Source organism: Strix uralensis, chromosome 31, assembly GCF_047716275.1.
Source record: "Strix uralensis isolate ZFMK-TIS-50842 chromosome 31, bStrUra1, whole genome shotgun sequence".
In the NCBI taxonomy this organism is placed as follows: Eukaryota; Metazoa; Chordata; class Aves; order Strigiformes; family Strigidae; genus Strix; species Strix uralensis.
In genome coordinates this window covers 3,603,987-3,622,270 of record NC_134002.1, presented here as the reverse complement: position 1 = coordinate 3,622,270, position 18,284 = coordinate 3,603,987, and the positions used below count along the sequence as shown (strand labels likewise).

At 49.7% G+C, this 18,284-nt stretch overlaps 1 protein-coding gene across 1 annotated transcript; it reads right to left on the bottom strand.

Annotated features, from left to right (window-relative positions):
• Positions 1-15,385: 15,385 nt before the first annotated feature.
• LOC141936089 (olfactory receptor 14I1-like) lies at positions 15,386-16,363 on the bottom strand. Its single transcript, XM_074852814.1, has one exon. The coding sequence runs from the start codon at positions 16,346-16,348 to the stop codon at positions 15,386-15,388; it is 963 nt and encodes a 320-aa protein (XP_074708915.1). The 5' UTR covers positions 16,349-16,363.
• Between the last annotated feature and the right edge of the window lie 1,921 nt (positions 16,364-18,284).

The window sequence follows — 18,284 nt, the reverse complement described above, 5'->3', positions numbered from 1 at the left end:
GTGCCGGTAAGATGCTCTATAGTTAAAGCAGCCACAGCTTGATTAGCATGACCCGCAAACGCGCGGAGAAGTACTTGGAGCCCTCCCCTCCACTGCGACTCCCACAACGAAAACTGAGTCAGAGTTAACAGTAATTGTGCTAAGGATTTTAAATCATGAGGAGTCCTGACATAGGTATCAAAAACCGAAGCTAACAGGCTCGCCAAATAAGGAGAGGAAAGCCCGTGCTCAGTGACGGTACGGCGCAACTCCTTAATTACAGAGAAAGATAAGGCTTCCCATTGCGCCCGCCGGCCCTGATAAATCACAGGAGCAACTATCATTTTGGCAATCTCGAGATCCCCTTCCTTTAAGGCTTGGCGTTTTATATTAGTCCATGCGTCGTGTGGGTCAGGGGGACATAAGTCCGGCTCCTTCTTGGGATCTACCGGCCCCGAATCAAAGGAGTCCTCCCCCGCAGAACAATTTACGGCGCCGACCTCTGGGGGTCCTCGGCAACTTTGACTTTCTGAAGGCAGAGAAGGGACCGTGGGGGTAACGGTCGGCCGGCGGGGGTATTCCCTTTAGTCTTTATGTCGCCATTATTACTCTCCTCTTGAGCTTTTAAAGCTTCAAAAATGATCCTCCACCACGGGAGCATATGCTGTGCTTCTACATTCCCCGATGTGGCAGAATCACACAACTTCACCCCCACATCATCCCAAAGTTCCTCCGTAAAAATACTAGAAGCAGTTACAGCGGGTATCTTCATTTGTACCCATTTAAGCATGGCTTTAAGGTCGTGCCCAGAGATAACTTTCCCATGCTTTTGAAGAAGAGCTTTCATAAGCTCATATACGTCTCTCTCCGGGGAAGACGCTTGATTCCCCATGTTTCCCACAGCTCACCTCTCTACTCCAGAGGGATTTCAGGCCGGCCGGCTTCTGCTTCCTTTCAGCAGCTCATTCAACGTTCCGTGGGACTCGCAGCCTGCCGCACAGATAGGCGGTTCCTGGACCCGATCACGTCCTCAACTCGAATCACGTCGGAGTCACCAATTTGTCGTGATTGAGAGACGGGAGACAGGCTTGATGCAAGCAAAGTTCTTCTCGCTTTATTACATGTAACACTCATTTTTATAGAAAATCAGAAGATGTGTGTGTTAAATTGATCGGTTGCTATGCTTCAGAATTCTTATCAGCGCGAGCTAATTGGTAGCTACTTAACCTTTAGCAATTGGACTAATAGCAACTAAGCCGCTCCTATAAAAAACTCTAAATTCCTTGCTGTCTGCACCATCTTCGGCCCTTTATCAAGCATGACTCAGAGGTTAGCAATTCTTCACCATATCAGCACTTTTCTCAGCGCTTTTCTCTTCCCTTTATCAGGCCTCCCAAGGTTTGTAACCTACAAGTTCCAGTACGTCCCCCTTTAACAACGGAGCAGTACAGGCCGTTCTGTCTGAGTCCTTCAAGTCGTACCCAACAGTCTGTGTGTCTATATAGGTACATATCTTACAGATTACAACATACCAACAGCCCACCGATGTTTCCCTTCCTCCACTGACTGTGGTTTTGATTGACCTAGAAACCTTTCCCTGCACCACGGGTCTTCCCTTGACGATAATGCCTGTGTGGGGCAGGGAGGCTGGGTCAGTGCAGGGACAGGGCTGGCTCTGACAGTGGCCAGGAAGCAGCTGCCAGGAGGTGACAGCAAGGACAGTTTACAAAGGAGAAATTTATAGAAATTGACTTCATTGTTTTTTCGAAGGCAAAGCTTGCCTGGAGCTGGTGGTGGCAAGGAAAGTCAAGAATAAAAAGATGAGTTTCAGTGGCTCATTAGAGAGCAAGAATGAACAAGGGAAATGCAGGGCTGGTGCTGAATGGGGAGGGTGACTGTACAGCAGCAGACACAGGTGGGGCTGGGGGACTCAATGCCATCCTTGCCTGAGTCTTTATTGAAAAGGTCTCCAGGCCTCAGTGCTCAGGGAAAGGGCTAAAGGAGCAGGAGAGCTCGTACTGGCAGGAAGCTCAGGAAATGCAGCAAGGACAAGTGCCAGTGTGTGACCCTGCAGGACATCCCCCTGGCAATGGCACAGGCTGGAGACTGCCTGGCTGGGAGAAGCCCCGTGGGAAAGGTCTTGGTGGGTTGGGCAGTGTTGCGGGAGCATATCGGACCTGCACAACTCTGTGAGAGTTATATCAAGCAAAGCCGTTTATTTTTCCAACAGTACATACTTATGCTCTCACCAAAGCTCTTACTTCATAATTAACAAATCAGCAATTAGACAGTTACAGTGGGCAGCAGGTCAGTGGTGGCCATGTCACTGTGGGGGCCATGCCACGGTGAGCAGCAGGTCAGTGGTGGCCATGTGACATGGCCCCCACAGTGATATGACCACCACTGACATGCTGACCACTGTGACATTGCCCCACAGTGACATGGCCACCACTGACCTGCTGATCACTGTGACGTGGTCCCGACAGTGACATGTCCACCACTGACCCGCTGCCCACTGTGACATGGCCCCCACAGTGACATGGCCACCAATGGCCCGCTGCCCACTGTGACATAGCCCCACTGTGACATGTCCACCACTGACATCCTGCCAACTGTGACATGGCCCCCACTGTGACATGGCCACCATTGTACCTACTGCCCACTCTGACATGGCCCCCACAGTGACATGGCCACCACTGACCTGCTGCCCACTGTTATATGTGGGCAACCTTTTCTCCTATCAGCATGAGATCACTCTAACACGCGCTGTGCAGACCAATCACCTCTCGTTCACGCGCTGTTCACGCGGCGGTAACTTCTCACAATTCAGTACTTTCCCACAGCTCAGTGTTGCAGCTGTCCGTTGTTTTTCCCTGCCACCTTGGCACAGCTCAGCTGTTTCTGATCTTTCTCCCAAGGCCTGTTTCTCATCAAAGCCCAGCTTTGATTCAGAGGCTGCGCAAGGCTGACAGGCCGATGTCTCCCACAGGGCTGCGTTTGGCTGTTGAACGTGGGGTCCAGCAGCGATGAGGAGTCAAGGGAGTGGATGGGGAGAGACAGGGAAAGGCACCACAAATTGTGATGATTGTGAGGCCACTCCTGTTACAGGATTCTGATTGGCCAGCAGCTGGCACCAGCAATCTGGGGACAAAATGTTCATTGCAAAACTGCTCATCCCAGCAGAGACAAGACAGGGACAGAGAGGAAGGGGAGAGGCAGGCCAAGAGCAGCTTGAGATTTCTGTATCTGAATGAGCAGTTGAAGGAACTTTATGAAGTTCCTCAAAGACCTACTGATCTGTTAGGGTAATCCCGTAGGATTACGAGAGAGGAAACTGAAGAAACCTCTCAAAGAAGTCCAAGTCACATGTAAACTCCAAAGTTCCTTGGAGTGTTAAAGGGTCCCAGTGAGGACCATTACTGACTAAGCCTCCCCAGGGGCTGGTTAGAGCACAAAACTGCAGGCAGTGATGACAGGTCAAGGTGGGTCTGATGCTGAGTAAACCTGGAAGTGGTACTTTAAGTCAAAAGGCTAAGCCCTGGCCCCCAGCCCCTAGGAAGGGAGATCCTGTCCCTCACACATTGCTCAGGGCTCTTCTTGGGGCAGTGTGATGTGGGGATGGGCAATGCCAAGGGCAGGACTACAGCACGAGTAGTCCTTCTGGGTCTCTCCTGGGTGGGGCAAGGACATAATGAGGTCTTGGTGAATAAGGTGAAGGTACCTACTGGCAGGCCTCGTTTGCAGAGACAACAGCCATAGACGAGGTGATGAATAGGTCAGTTCTGTTGTGGGCTTTCAGCCTTGCCACAGCTCCCAGCTGTCTCCAGCACAGTCTGTCTTATGGTGTCCTTAGCCTACACCTGTTTCTTTGAAGACTGTGGACACCCAAACCTCTTCTCACTCTGACATCTCACTACCCTCACTGATAGCTCTCTGTCCTCCCGGGCTCTTCCTTGAAACACAAGGCCATGGGATGATCCAGAATCCCTCTGGATGGCCTATTGCACCACAGCACTGCCTTTGGTGTGATATTTATTTCTCCTCACGTCTACTCTGAACCTCACACAGTGTACTTTCTGTCACTCTTCTTTTCTCCTAATTTTTTCCACTGCAAAGACAAGTACCACCATCTCAGAAATGACCCTTCAAGCACTTGCAGGTTCTCACTGTGCTGCTCTGAGCCTCCACTTCACCAGGCTGAAGAAGCTCAGGTCCCTCAGCCTTCCTCACAGGCCATGTGCTTGAGGCCCAAAACTTGGGAAACCTCCTTTGGACCCTCTCCAGTTCCTCCTCTCTTGTCCAGAGCAGGAAGCCCCACAGACAGACACACTAGCCCACCACATGTCTGGTTGGCCACCTTCTTCCTCATCAAGTCCCATATTCAACTGGCCTTGTTCATGGTGAGCATGCACCACTGGCTTGTATGGTGTCCCTCGTAGTGCCCAGGCCCTCTTCCTCAAGGTCTTTGCTCAGCCTCTCAGGTCCCAGCCAGTCCTGATGCACAGGGTTATTCTTCCCCCCTGAAGCAGCACTAGCCACTTCTCCTTCTAAACTTCAAGAGGTTCCTGTTGGCCAAATCGCAAAGTGACTCAAGGGCTCTTCTGCTTGGTCAGTTGTTAAAATTTCTGTGCAGTTGGCTCACCCTGATGGTGTTGTCTCTTACAAGATGGCAGTGTGAGGATTTACAGAGCACCTCAGACACTAAAGGACGTACTACTCTAATGGGATTGCTGCCCAACCTAGTATTAACTACACCGACGTTCTCAGGAAGAGCTACAGATCAAGCAAAGCAAGGGGCAGTAGTGAAAACTGAGTTGGGCTGTTTGGGTGACAGGGTACAAGGATGATCACAGGATGAAAGTCTCTGATGAGGCAAAAACATAAAACAGAAGGTGAAGCAAAGGACACGATCAAGGTGATTTTGGGGTACCTGTCAAGCAGCTCTGCATCTAAACAGCAGTGACTGGCGAAGGACAAGAAAGACACAGATGATGGGAACATAATTATGTTTGACTTATTCATAGGGAACCCGAGTGCTTTCCCTACCATCACTAAACATGTGGTAGAAGGAAATGCACAATCACTCATGCTGGAAGGGACCTCCAGAGGTTTCTAGGCTGATCTGCTGCTCACAGCAAGGGCAGCTTCCAGGTCACACCAGGTACCTCAGGGATTTATTCCTTCTGGGTTTAAAACTTCCAGGGATTGACATGACACAGCCTCTCTGGGAAACTTGTTCCAGGGCCTGACTGTCTTCACGGGTACACAATTTTTCCTCATTTGTTTCCATGGATGTCCAGTGGCCACCACCCTCTCATCACACACAGGAGGAAAGAGTCTGGCTCCATCTCCTTGCTGAACCCCTGGGAAGGGTGAAAGGGCTGTTACTGGGTCTCACCAAAGCCACCTCTTCTCTTCACGTAACAAACCCAGCTCCTGCCCACTCCCATACTGACAAATCCAAGCATGTAAATGCATGCCTAAGATATCCAGGGCTCTTCAACCTTACTCCATTTATTGGGTTTGTAAGGGACCTCAGGGATGTTGGAATATCTTTACCCTCACGCTGTGACTTTCTGAAGGTGGCACTACCACTCTTCATCCTTTTGCAGTGCCGAGGAGTTGCAGGCTGTACGCAGGGCCTGTTCTGTCTGAAGCAGCAGTCAGTCACCATGAAACTTTGGACTTAAAATGTTTCAGGCTCAACCAGCCACATGACAGCACTGAGAGAGCCTGGCTCTAGGGTTACCGTGCTGGTGCTCACCCACAGGCAGAGGAGGAATTCATGGCTGCAAGAATTGCAGGAGCTGTCATCGGAGATGACCAAATCCCTGAACCATTCATGTTGGAAGGGACCTTGGGAAGGCTCTAGACCAGCCTCCTGCTCACATCAGGATCAACACTGCATTCAGCATAAGTTTTGTTCAACAGTCCTGGCAATGCCTTCAGGGGACTTTGTCTGAGATCCTGGGTGAGCCTCAATCTTGGAGATCCTGAGAAACCTCTGATGAAGTTATGGTGTCTCTTGCTGCTGGTAAGGATAGTCAGATGAGTCCTGGACTTCTGGCAAGCTGCTGGAACCCTCTAGCAGGTTCCAGGGATCTCTGTCAGCTCTCCTTCATCCAAGGGTGCATTGCTGAGAGGCTGCTGAAGCTTGTCCAACCCTTGGAATGTTACCCCAGCTGCTCTTCCACATGAGCACCACTGGTACTGCCCCAGGACACCTGGCAAGTATCGAGCATGATGACATGACTCTGGATGTGATGGCCAAAGGCATGGGGGTGCAGGCGCTCTACTTCTCAGTGCTGTTGTTGGGAGGGTAGATTGGAGAAGTGTAGGTAGACAATTGGTTGGGCAGCTGGTGTCAGCAACAGGGTTTTTATGACTACAAAACTCTGTCTAAGGATTCAAAACTGCCTTGAAGAGATGTGAATCACCTGATTATGTGGGGCAAAAGTGTCTGTGACAACAGGTCGGCCAAACTGGTAAGAGCATTAAACTGGTAATGACTGCCGAAAGAATACAGTGACCAAGTGAGGTAGAGTTGGATGGTACTGACAAGGAAAGGGTCTTGCATGATGAGATCAGAAGGGACATGGTAATTAGCAAAATAGAGCTGAGAAGGAAACACCTCAGACATATGCACATAAATAAGGAGATGCTACAGGACAGCACCATGGAAATGATCTCTTGCCCTTTCTGGGAAATCAGCAGGGCTGGACACCTCTTTTGAGAGCTTGCACAGGAATTCATGCAGTGTGGAGAACAAATGAGAGGAATTTGAAGTGGTGGGATTTACAGACCCCCAAGGACATTTACATTAATGGAGCTGTGGTTCACAGCTCTCACAACTGGAGTGTGATGATGGGTGGGTACAGGCTCTTTAGAAGGAAAGGCAGAGAAGATGAGGAGGAGGAGTTGCTGTTACTGTGAGGAAGCAGTGAGAATGCATGGTGCTGTGCCTGGGGAGAGGTGATGGGTCAGCTGAGAAGCAGTGGATTAGTGGGCAGAGCAACACAACACGGGTGACATTGTAGTGGGTGTCTGCTACAGGCAATGGGACAGACTCAGGTGAAGTAGGTGAGGCCTCTTCAGACATTCCTGGGACAGCAACTCGTGGGCAACTTGAAGTCCCCAATATCTGCTGGAGGGGAAACAGAGCAGGACACCAGCTATCTATAAGGCTTCTGGAGGCAGCAGAGATAACCTCCCAAGCCTTCAGTGCCTTCTTTGCCTCACGCTTTAATAATACCGATAGACCTTGTGCTGCCTGGTCCTCTGAGTTGGAGGACCATGACTGTGGCAACAGTGACCTTCCATTGGTGGATCCTGAAATCTAAGGGATCAGTTGTATCAGGTGAATGTTCATGAGTCCACAGGGCCTGATGGGATTCACCCCAGAGTACTGCAGGAGCTGGCAGGTGTAACAGCAGGAGCTCTCTCCACCATCTGCCAAAGGTCTTGGGAGTCTGGGGAGGTCCCCACTGACTGGAAGCCATCCAGTGTTGTTCCAATTTACCAGGAGGGTGTGAGGGAAGACCCAGGAAACTACAGACCTGTTAGTCTGACCTCAATAGATGGAAAAATTATGGAGATGATAGTACTGGGCGCTACTGATAGATATTAAAAGGACAATACAATCAACAGACACAGTCATCAAGGGTTGACAAAGGGAAAGCCCAGTTTAACCACTGTAATATCCTTTGAGGACAGGGTCACCCACCTACTGGATAATGGGAAGGTGTTGGATGTAGTTTTTTCTGGATTTTAATAAGGCTTTTGATACCGCCCTTCACAGTACCCTTCTGTAAAACTTGTCCAGCTGTGGGGGGAGTACAGTGAGCTGGATGGAGAGATGGTGAAACTGCAGGACTCAAAGGATTGAATTCAGAGGGGCTACATCTCTCTGGCAACTGGTCACCAACAGTGTTCGTCAGGGCTCATTTCTAGGGCCAGTTCCATTGAATATTTTTATCAATGATCTGGATGCAGGAGTTGAATGCACCGTGAGCAGGTTTGCTGATGATCTCAAAGTGGGCTGTGACTTTCTTGAGGGACATGACGCCTTGCAGAGGGATCTGGACAGAATGGAGCATTGGGCAGTCATCACTGGGATGAAGTATAACAAGTCCAAATGCTGGATTCTGCATCTGGGATGAAGTAATGCCAGGCACAAGTGGAAACTGGGAGAGGAGTGGCTGGAGAGCAGCCCTGCAGAGAGGGCTCTGGGGGTGCTGGTCAGCAGCAGGCTCAAAAGGAGTCAGCAGTGTGCCCTGGCAGCCAAGAGGCCAGTCAAGAGAGGTGATCATCCCGCTGCATTCAGTGTTGGTGTGGCCTCACCTCGAGCACTGTGTGCAGTGCTGGGCCTGCAATTTAAGAAGGATGTGAAGGTCCTTGTATGCATCCAGAGGAGGGTGAGAAAGCTGGTGACAGGGCTGGAAGGAATGTCTAGATTATCAATGACTAGATGATCATTGTAGTTTCCTTCCGATTGAAATAGTCTGTTCTAATCAGTTCTGTTCTGTTTTACGCCATGTTATTCTATTCTACTTATTTAATCCAAAAACGTCACAGTCCTGTGACGAGCAATGGACGTACAGCCCTTCCTGGCAGTGCACATTTGGGCCGCAGCACCTCAGCTGGGGCACCAGGGTGGAGCCCAGCCTTCTCCCAGGGAAACCTGAGCAGTCAGTGCTGTGCTGCTCTGTGCTGCTGCATGTACAGCGCGGTCTTCACGCCTGTGCTGTGCTGCATGGGTCCCTTGGCCACAGGACAACCTCAGCAGCTCTTTGTCACAGAGGAGCCTGCAGGCAGCTCCCACTCTCTGCTGCTCCTTATGCCACCTGCCTGGCTGTGCCTGTACCTAACAGTGCAGCAAGAAGTTCTCATGAGAACGTTGTTCCTCTTTGACTGCAGAAATGAGAAATTATGTTGTTTCCTTCTAAGAAAGTCCCAGAGTAGCTTGAATGTCCAAACCAGGAGACTCTCATCGACACATGGGGTCTGCATGGCATGCTGCTTGTAGGTCGGAAGCCCATTCAATTATACATCCCCTGGGGTTCCCACCATCTCGAGGGACATAAGATTAGCTCTACGATTCTCTCCTTATGGTGTTAGCACTAACGAACAGCATTTTAAATGATGCCTCACAGAGTCTGAGTGCCTCTCTTACTGGAATCCTAACAGACCAGCATGTCCTGCTGAAAACCTCTCTCAGCACCCTTGGGTGCAGCTCCACTGCTCCCATGGACTGGTAAGGGTGTAGTTTGCTCAAGTCACCCCTGATTTGATCCCCACCCACCGCTGGTTTTTCCTGTCCTAAGTCTTGACTGAAAACACAAAGGCCTGGGGGACCTCGCTGGTGGTAACTGAGGCAAAGAGGACACAGACCATCTCAGATCTACCTACACCTGCTCTTTCTAAACTCAGCAGTGGTCCCACAGTATCTCTGTTTGTTCTTCAGCTGTTCCTGAGTACCAAAAGCTCATCTTGGTGCCTTTGAGTTCCTTTTCAAGATTCAGTTGAGTTTTGACACAGACTGTTGCTGTGCGTTGAGGATGTCATCCATGAAGACAAGATGTGTCCAGGTACACTGTGAAAATGATTGGTGTGTCCCTTGATTGTATCATCAAGGGAGTGAATAAGGACCCCAGTGTGATGAGCTTTTTGCTTTTTCTTTCTCCCAGTTCAAAACAACTTGTTTGTGGCTGTTTCCCTCCAGTGCTCTAAGGAAAGCAGGTAGGAATTGCTGCAAAGAAGCTGTCACAATCAGGTGTGGGATTCAGTGGAGAAGTCTGATGTAAAGAAAAGTGATGCAAGTCCCAGGGGTCCAATGAGAGAAATAATGAGGTTGGCGAGGTGAGGAGCAAGGTTGTCCATGGGATCATAGAATGATAGAATGGTTTGGGTTGGAAGGGACCTTAAAGACCATCTTGTTCCAACCCCCCTGCCATTGCCTGGTTCACCTTCCACTAGATCAGGCCACTCAAAGCCTTGTCCAAACTGGCCTTGAGCCCTTCCACGGAGGGGGCAGCCACAGCTTCTCTGGGTAACCTGTGCCAGGGCCTCACCAACCTCACAGGGAAGAATTTCTACCTTACGTCTAATCTAAATCTACCCTCTTTCAGTTAAAAATCATGACCCCTCATTCTATCCCTACACTCCCTGATAAAGAGTCCCTCCCCATCTTTCCTGTAGCCCCTTTAAGAGGCCCTCTAGCCCCTACAGGAAGGCCTGTATAAGGTCTCCCCAGAGCCTTCTCTTCTCCAGGCTGAACACCCCCAACTGTCTCGGCCTGTCCTCATAAGGGAGGTGCAATGCCTAGGAAAGGACAACAAGGGCACAACAACTTCCAGCTTCCCCATGAGGCTGTGACGAATCAACCAGGCCCCAGTGACACGAGGAGATGTCTTCTCATGGGCAACTGCCATAGCCAAAGTGTGGTGGTGCAGACCCCCAGGGCCACCTTGGGATGTCAGGACCAGCCAACATTGTGTTCTTGTCTTGGTTCCACGTGCAGTGGGCTGGGACGATCTGGCACGTTTTTATCTTGGCTACAAGTGCAGCCAGTTGGGACAATCTGGTACTTTCTTGTCCTGGTTTTAACTTCAGTTCGTTAGGACGATTAGGCACTTCCTAACTGTACCTGAAACTCCTGTTGCCTGGATCGTAGCCCACTCGGGGAGGTACCAGAATTACCTGACAAGAATTGTGGCCAAAATGAAAAAATACTGACTAGTGTCAATCATCTCGTGATCCTATAAATAGCGACCCTAAGTGTGACCCTTTGAGCTCTACGGGATCACAACAGGCTGTGCCCCAGTATCACCCTCTGAGCTGGGATGTCTCTTAGGGCTGATTTTGTGAGGATGTCAAAGAACAGATTTCATGAAGATTTCCAAGATCATCTGCTGAGAGATGCCAATGAAGAGAAAGGGTTCAAAACTTCTCTGGTGAGAAGTGATGACAAAGACTAGTGAGGAATTAAGTACAATTAGATTTTGCTAAGTTTCAGGGACCATTTGGTACCAGTAATTTACTGTCACACGTTAAACTCTGTACCTGTGTGTGCGTGTGTGTTTGTGTGTGTGTCTGTTTGATTCAGGGAACTTTATAATGCTGATTATAATGAATTTAATAAATCACCCTTATAAGTGATTAAGTGCCAGTGATTAATTATTGCCAAAAATCATTCAACCTAATTTTGTGGTTTACCTTCATAGTGTTAATAAATCTTAAATTTCTGCTACCTCAACATTTTGTGGGATATATAATCACTCATTACCCAACAAATTAACATAACAAATCAACAAGATATTTTTCTTACTCTTTATATCAATTCCATTAGACATAAACCCTTGACCAGGTCTGGGACTAAGATTGGATCTAGCTGCACCTAGACTCCTCTTTGAGGAGGAGTTTAAAAAGCAAGGGGGTCTGATCTGAACCTCGTGATGCAATGGGATGGTCCCCCTACACTCCTGCATCTTCGGTCTCTGTGTAAATCATTCTAACTCGACTCTACGTCAATTTTCCTTTCTCTGTTTCTTCCATGTAGTAAGTAATAGAGTGAAACTTGCCATCAAATTTCATTAAGTCACACTGTTACAAATTCACATTAAAGTCACTTTTTTTTAATACCTTTCCCCATTATACTTTAAGTGATCTAAAACCTTCATCGGTTACACCAGAGGACAAAGACCTGGGTTCTGTTGGTGCCTTCCATCCTTGCCAGCGCCCTTTGCCATCCCCACCGCAGGCTGTTCTACCCTGTCCCACTCCTGCCCCTCTCTCCCTGCAGGCTGGAGCACCCATCTCCCTTCCCCACCTTGCTCCCACCCCACCATTTCCTGACCTTCACTGATGTTTCCCACTACCAAGGAAAGCTCTACGGCCTCAGCAACCACCCTTCCAGCAGGGAACCCAACCCAAAGGCCTTCCTGTGGCCTTTCACCTGACCAGAGAGCAGGAACCCCACCAGGATCTTCTAAAGCACATGACCGCTGCTGGCCTTTCAGCTTCTCGGATGGACGTGACCAAGCCATGTGCCTGCTGCTGTCCCACATGTACTCAGGGGGAATGGACATGACAGCCCATGTCCAAGCCCTTCTCCTGGGTAAGGCCTATGGGTACTTTGGCAGAGGCACTTTCCCAGCCGTGTACCTGCTGCTGGGCTGTCACCTCCAGAGACAGAACTGACCTCACGGTCCCCTTCACAGCCACACGCTTCCTACTGAATTGTGAGATTCTGAGACACAACTGACCTCATAAGACCATACGCATCCATCACCGTCCTCATGGCCCAGGACCTGACCAGATCAAAGTAGGCTTGTTTATTAATATCTATCAAATACTGTTCCTACTAACGGTCTGAGTGGAGAAACAACCTTCCAGGAACTGCTGTAGTTATTGACACATCTATAGCTCATCTTCTGCCTCTTTTTTATTTTCAAAAATCTCATCAAGGGAAAGATTCATTGAATCATAGAATAACTCAAGTGTGGAGAGAGCCCTGAAAAACCTCTTGTCCGACTTTGAAGTGCAAGGCAGGGTGAACCAAGTGAGGTTGTTCAAGGCCTCTGTCCAGCTTTGCATCACCCACAAAGGTGCTGAAAGTGCACTCCGACATATCATACAGGGGGATGGTAAAGATGTTCAATGTGTTGGCCCAGGTGCTGGTCACTGAGGGATGTCACTAGTGACCGGCTGCACTCAGGACTTTGTACCACTGATGACATTTGGACTTGATCACCCAGCCAACATCCCACCCACCGTAACATCCACTTCTTCAGCCCAGGTAGCACCAACCTGGCTATAAGGAGTCCATGGAAGACCGTGTCAAAGGCCTTGCAAAATTCCATGTGCACAACATGCCCTTCTTTGCCCTGCCTGTTTTGGTTCAGCAATCCCTTTCTTGTCCTTCAACTACCTGGAGATGGTTGCAGGAGGACGTACCCTACCACCTTCCCAGGGATGGACATAGCTGACCAGCCTGTAATTCTCCCAATTCTCATTCCTGTGCTGACGCGGAAGTCCCGGACACAACTTAGACAATCAATGTGATCAAGTTGATGCCACTTTATTAAAGGCTACACAGCAATTTATACACTATCACAAAGCTTCACGCGCTGCTATCTTATTGTTAATAGGCTAAAGCTACTTGTTCACACGCCCTTCTGCCCTCTATGATTGGTCCCGATGTGGTGTCCAAGCACTGCTCTCCCAGTAGGTAGGCATCCTGTTTTGACCAGTCCAACTTCTTTATTTTTTGCCCAGGAATGTAGTTTCTAAAACTATCTCGAACTTGTTTATGTCCTTGAATGCAGCTGCAGCTTGTTATCACAGTGAGGCCCCTTGGTCTGGATCGCTCATAACATGTTCGTTGTTCTCCAGTGCTTCCACATTCCTGCTTCTCTTGAAGATGGGTTTGACATCTGCCTTTTCCATGGACCCCAGAACGTCTCTGATTACTCTGGCACTTTTGAGGGCTCAGTCCAGAATCACAGGCGAGGCTGACGTAGCGAACAGGAGCACTTGCAATGAGCCTGTCCAAGGCAGCTGAGATGAGTCTCACTGGGAGAGTGGGGGTTGTTCCTGGAGACACACAGAGAAGTGTCAGGGCTCTGTCAGGTGCCCACATCTCAGCTGGACTCATGCGCTCATCTTACACACAGGGGTGTTCAGAGACACGAGTCCTTCCCTTGCACACACAGAGGCAGTGCATTGCAGGGGTTGTAGTGTCTCTCTGGCCTCCTGCTGCCATTGCCAGAGTCTGGGAGGCCCCTCATCCCTGTGGTGATCACCCTGCTCTGCACTCATGTGAGATGCCCCACAGCATGAGGAATGAACACAGGGACCACGGTTCAAGGGAACATCTTCCATTGCTGCATTCAGGTGGTTTCCCAGGTGATGTTAGTCTCAATGAGAAGTGACCTCATGACACTGTTTGTCCCACACACCTTCATGGCACCCCCAGGAATAGCTGATGGCATTTGTGCTCTCTTACTTCACACACATGACGTGCATGCTTACATCTCCTCCTCACAATGCAAACATGGACTTCTGAGCTACTTATTTATGTACCTCCGTGGAGGGAAAAAGTTCCTCCCCAGTGTGGGGTGAGAGGCCAGTGCTGCAAATGGTGTTTGGGAGGGGCTAGAGAGTGATGATTTCCCTGGGTCAGTGTCATGGTTTAACCCCTGCCGGCGTCTGAGCCCCACACAGCCACTCACTCACTCCCCTGGCTCCAATGGGGGAGAGAATGAAAAGCATGAAAGTGAGAAAACTCATGGGTTGAGATAAAGACAGTTTAATAGGTAAAGAAAAAGCCACACATGTAAGCAAAGGAAAACACGGAATTAATTCACTTCTTTCCGTTTGCAGGCAGGACCTCAGACATCTCCAGGACATCAGGGCTCCATCACATGTAACGGTGACTTGGGAAGACAAATGCTGTAACTCTGAACGTCCCCATGTTCATCCTTCTTCCCCCAGCATTATATAACAGAGCATGATGGCATAAGGTATAGAATATCACTTTTGTCAGCTGGGATCATCTGTCCATGCTGTCTTCCTTCCCATCTCCTTGCACACCCCCACCCTGCTCACTGGTGGGGTGGGGTGAGGAGCAGAAAAGGCCTTGACTCTGTGTAAGCCCTGCTCAGCAATAACGAAAACAGCCCTGCGTTATCAACACTGTTTTCAGCACAAATCCAAACCACAGCCCCATACCAGCTACTAGGAAGAAAATTAACTCTCTCCCAGCCAAACCAGCACAGGCAGCTTCCCCAGTGTGTCCAGTGAACATGGGCACAGACCAGACCCTGGTCCTTCAAGTCTCTCCCAGGAGGCCTGGCTGTGCGAGGACACTGCTGCGTCCTCCCACCCTGCAAATCACACTGTGCACCTGTTCACTGGCATTTTCATCTCTGGGCCAATTCCTTGGGCATGTTCTTGAGATCAGGTTTGGAAGAAGACCTCAGCCTGTGGTCACAGAACTGCCACGCAGCAGGAGTGTGACCAAGCTGCCAGAGCACTCAGGCCTTACACCAAACTGAAGGGACCAGAAAGAGAGTGTGCAAATGAGGAGAGAACATCTCTGGAAGACCAAGTGCTCCGTGGCAGGACTGCCATGCTGGGACTCTCTTCCCCTCCACCTCTGCACACAGGAATTGTCCCTGCAGCTCCAAAAATGTCTTAGAGGAAAGATTTCAGAAGAAAAAAACATCACTGCAGACCCTTTCTTTTGTTAAAACACACAGAGATCATGGCTCCTCATTTATGCAGCCACTCAGTCAGAAAAGAAATGCAGACAGTGAAACAGAAAGGGGATGACAAGATCATTACAAGTAAAATACCACCACCAACAACAGAAAAAGCTGAGAGGCTGGGCCTGTACAGAGTTATATTATAATTGCTTTGAAGAAGATGAGCAGTTTATTGGTTCAGAATAACATCTAGTTATCCGTTTCCTCAGGGCATCCTTGATCTCCTGGTTCCTCATGCTGTAGATGAGGGGGTTCACTGCTGGAGGCACCACAGAGTACAGAAATGACACCACCAGGTCCAGGGATGGGGAGGAGATGGAGGGGGGCTTCAGGTGGGCAAACATGGCCATACTGATGAAGAGGGAGACCACGGCCAGGTGAGGGAGGCACGTGGAAAAGGCTTTGTGCCGTCCCTGCTCAGAGGGGATCCTCAGCACGGCCCTCAAGATCTGCACATAGGACACCACAATGAAAACAAAACAACCAAAAGCTAAACAGGCACTAACCATGATAAGCCCAAATATAGTGAAGTAGGAGTGTGAGCAGGAGAGCTTGAGGATGTGGGGGATTTCACAGAAGAACTGGTCCAGGGTGTTGCCTTTGCACAGTGGTATTGAAAATGTGTTGGCCGTGTGTAGCACAGCCCAGAGAAACCCAGTGCCCCAGGCAGCTGCTGCCATGTGGACACAAGCTCTGCTGCCCAGGAGGGTCTCGTAGTGCAGGGGTTTGCAGATGACAACGTAGCGGTCGTAGGACATGATGGTGAGGAGAGAAAACTCTGCTCCAAAAAAGAAGAGAAAGAAAAAGATTTGGGCAACACAACCTGAGTGGGAGATGTCTCTTCTGTCCCAGAGGCAATTGTCCATGGCTTTGGGGAGAGTGATGGAGATGGAGCCCAGGTCGAGGAGGGAGAGGTTGAGGAGGAAGAAGTACATGGGGGTGTGCAGGTGGTGGTCACAGGCGATGGTGGTGATGATGAGGCCGTTGCCCAGGAGGGCAGCCAGGTAGATGCCCAGGAAGACCCAGAAGTGCAAGAGCTGCAGCTCCCGTGTGTCTGCGAATGCCAGGAGGAGGAACTCAGTGATGGAGCTGCTGTTGGACATCTGCTGCCTCTGGACATGGGGTCTGTACATGGAGGAAAAGCAGTGAGCAGTTAGGGTAGACTTCTCTGAACAAAACTTGCTCCACTTCTCACAGAACCCCACTAAACTCCTTTGCCTCTTTCAGGAGACCATTGGCAGGTTGTCGCAGATGAAAGTATTAACACTGTAATGATTTCACAGCTAAGTGAGCTGTATTAGTGACTGGCAGCACTTGATCATTAACCAATTTAAGGATTTACAAGTCATTCAGTAAAATATGTTATAATTAAAATAGCGACTTAACTACAGATTCAAAGATGACAAGATTCACACTAACTTACCGTACGGTACCTTAAATCAATACATATATACATGCTCATTCACAAAGACAAGACATACAGACACTCAGGCAGACAAAAATATTTGGATCCAGTGAAATAACTATGTACCCACACTCGTGGAAATAACTGTGTATACCTAAACACATCAGTAGGAAGAGAGAATGAGTGGGTGAAAGAGAAGCCAGCTTCCAGTTAAAATTTCCCTCTTGTCGAGTTTGGAGTAAATACTCACAGTGCATCGACATTCCTCAACGGGCGATAATTGAGATTCGAGAGGGTTAACTTCGACCTGGTCTCCCGTCAGTTCTAACGGCAGACCATACCTCAAGGATTCTGGTACCTGAGAGGCATCCCAGCTCAGGGAAGATGCTGGTCACAGGCCCACTGCGATCCAGGAGAGCTCAGAGGGTCTCACTTGGGGTCCCTATTTATAGGGTCCAAGGTAACTGACTTTTCTCAGGTACTTTTTAGCTCCAGCCCAGCTCAAATAATGGCGCATTCTGGTATCTTCCACCACTTTGCACAAGAACATGATGGGTGTGCAATTCTGTTATTGTTTTCCCTGGACCATGTCCCAGGTACAGGTGTACCAGGCTGTCAGGAGGTGATGGACTGTTCCCAGGCAATAGGTAGAGCAGGAGCCAGGCTTGGCGAAGGGGCACTGAGTGGCCGATCAAGGAGGGGAGTTGGAGTCACTACAAGTGCCGAGAGAAGGCGGGGAGGAACTGCATGACCACACGTGTCCACCTCATGAGCTCTGGTTGGTGCTGGCGGAGGGTACCCAAGGGAGCAGGGGTCTGTGCTGTGGGCTCTGGATGAATCAGTCCTATCCTACAACAGCAGGCAAATAGGAACACGGGTGATCTCAAATTAAACCCACTATTGATAGAAATGAGATTTCAGCATTGTTTCTCCCATTTCACCTGACATTAGAGCAGAGCTGTGGGGAATTGATTTTGTTTATTTTGTTCTAGTTGTCTCACCACAACTGAGGAGCATTTCCTAAGGCAGAAACACTTGGCATTCCTGTTCCACTCCATATGAAACTGTTGGTGCTGGCAGGCAAAGGGACTGTCCCTTCGTGCAGTGTGGAGAGCTGCTCTGTCCGTCAGCCCTGCTCTCAGCTGCCCTTTCCTTGTCTCTCTTTGAGCTGGAGGATGATCAAAGCCTGATGTTCACCTGAAATGAAACTGGAAACTTCTGACAGCGGAGGAATCCAGTTTCAAAGTGCAGATCCCCAAACCCCTCCCCAACATCTCACCGTACCTCAGGAGAATCTCAGCTCCCTGCTCCCAGGCAGGGACACACAGGGCTCATTGCAGCTGCCCACACACAGACGATGAGCCGCATTGCCATGGCCTTAGCACCGAGTTGTCTTCTCCATGGGGCACAGAGAGACCACAGGAGAAGCGAGACCCCAGGGGAAGAGTCAAAGCCCTGAAGATGGGCTGTCCTTAAGTGAGGGTCAGCTCATTGCCAGTCCCACACACTGCCGTGCCCAGAGCCCCCAGGTAAGGTGGGGACAAAGGCAACCAGGTCAGGAGGGGAAACACAGAGAAATGCCCCAAAGCTCCTGTCAAGGGAGTAAGGAGTAAGGACAGGGACAGACAGAGAGG

Coding starts and splice junctions, on each gene's coding strand:
- LOC141936089 (XM_074852814.1), bottom strand. CDS start 16,348: ATGTCCAACAGCAGCTCCATCACTGAGTTCCTCCTCCTGGCATTCGCA.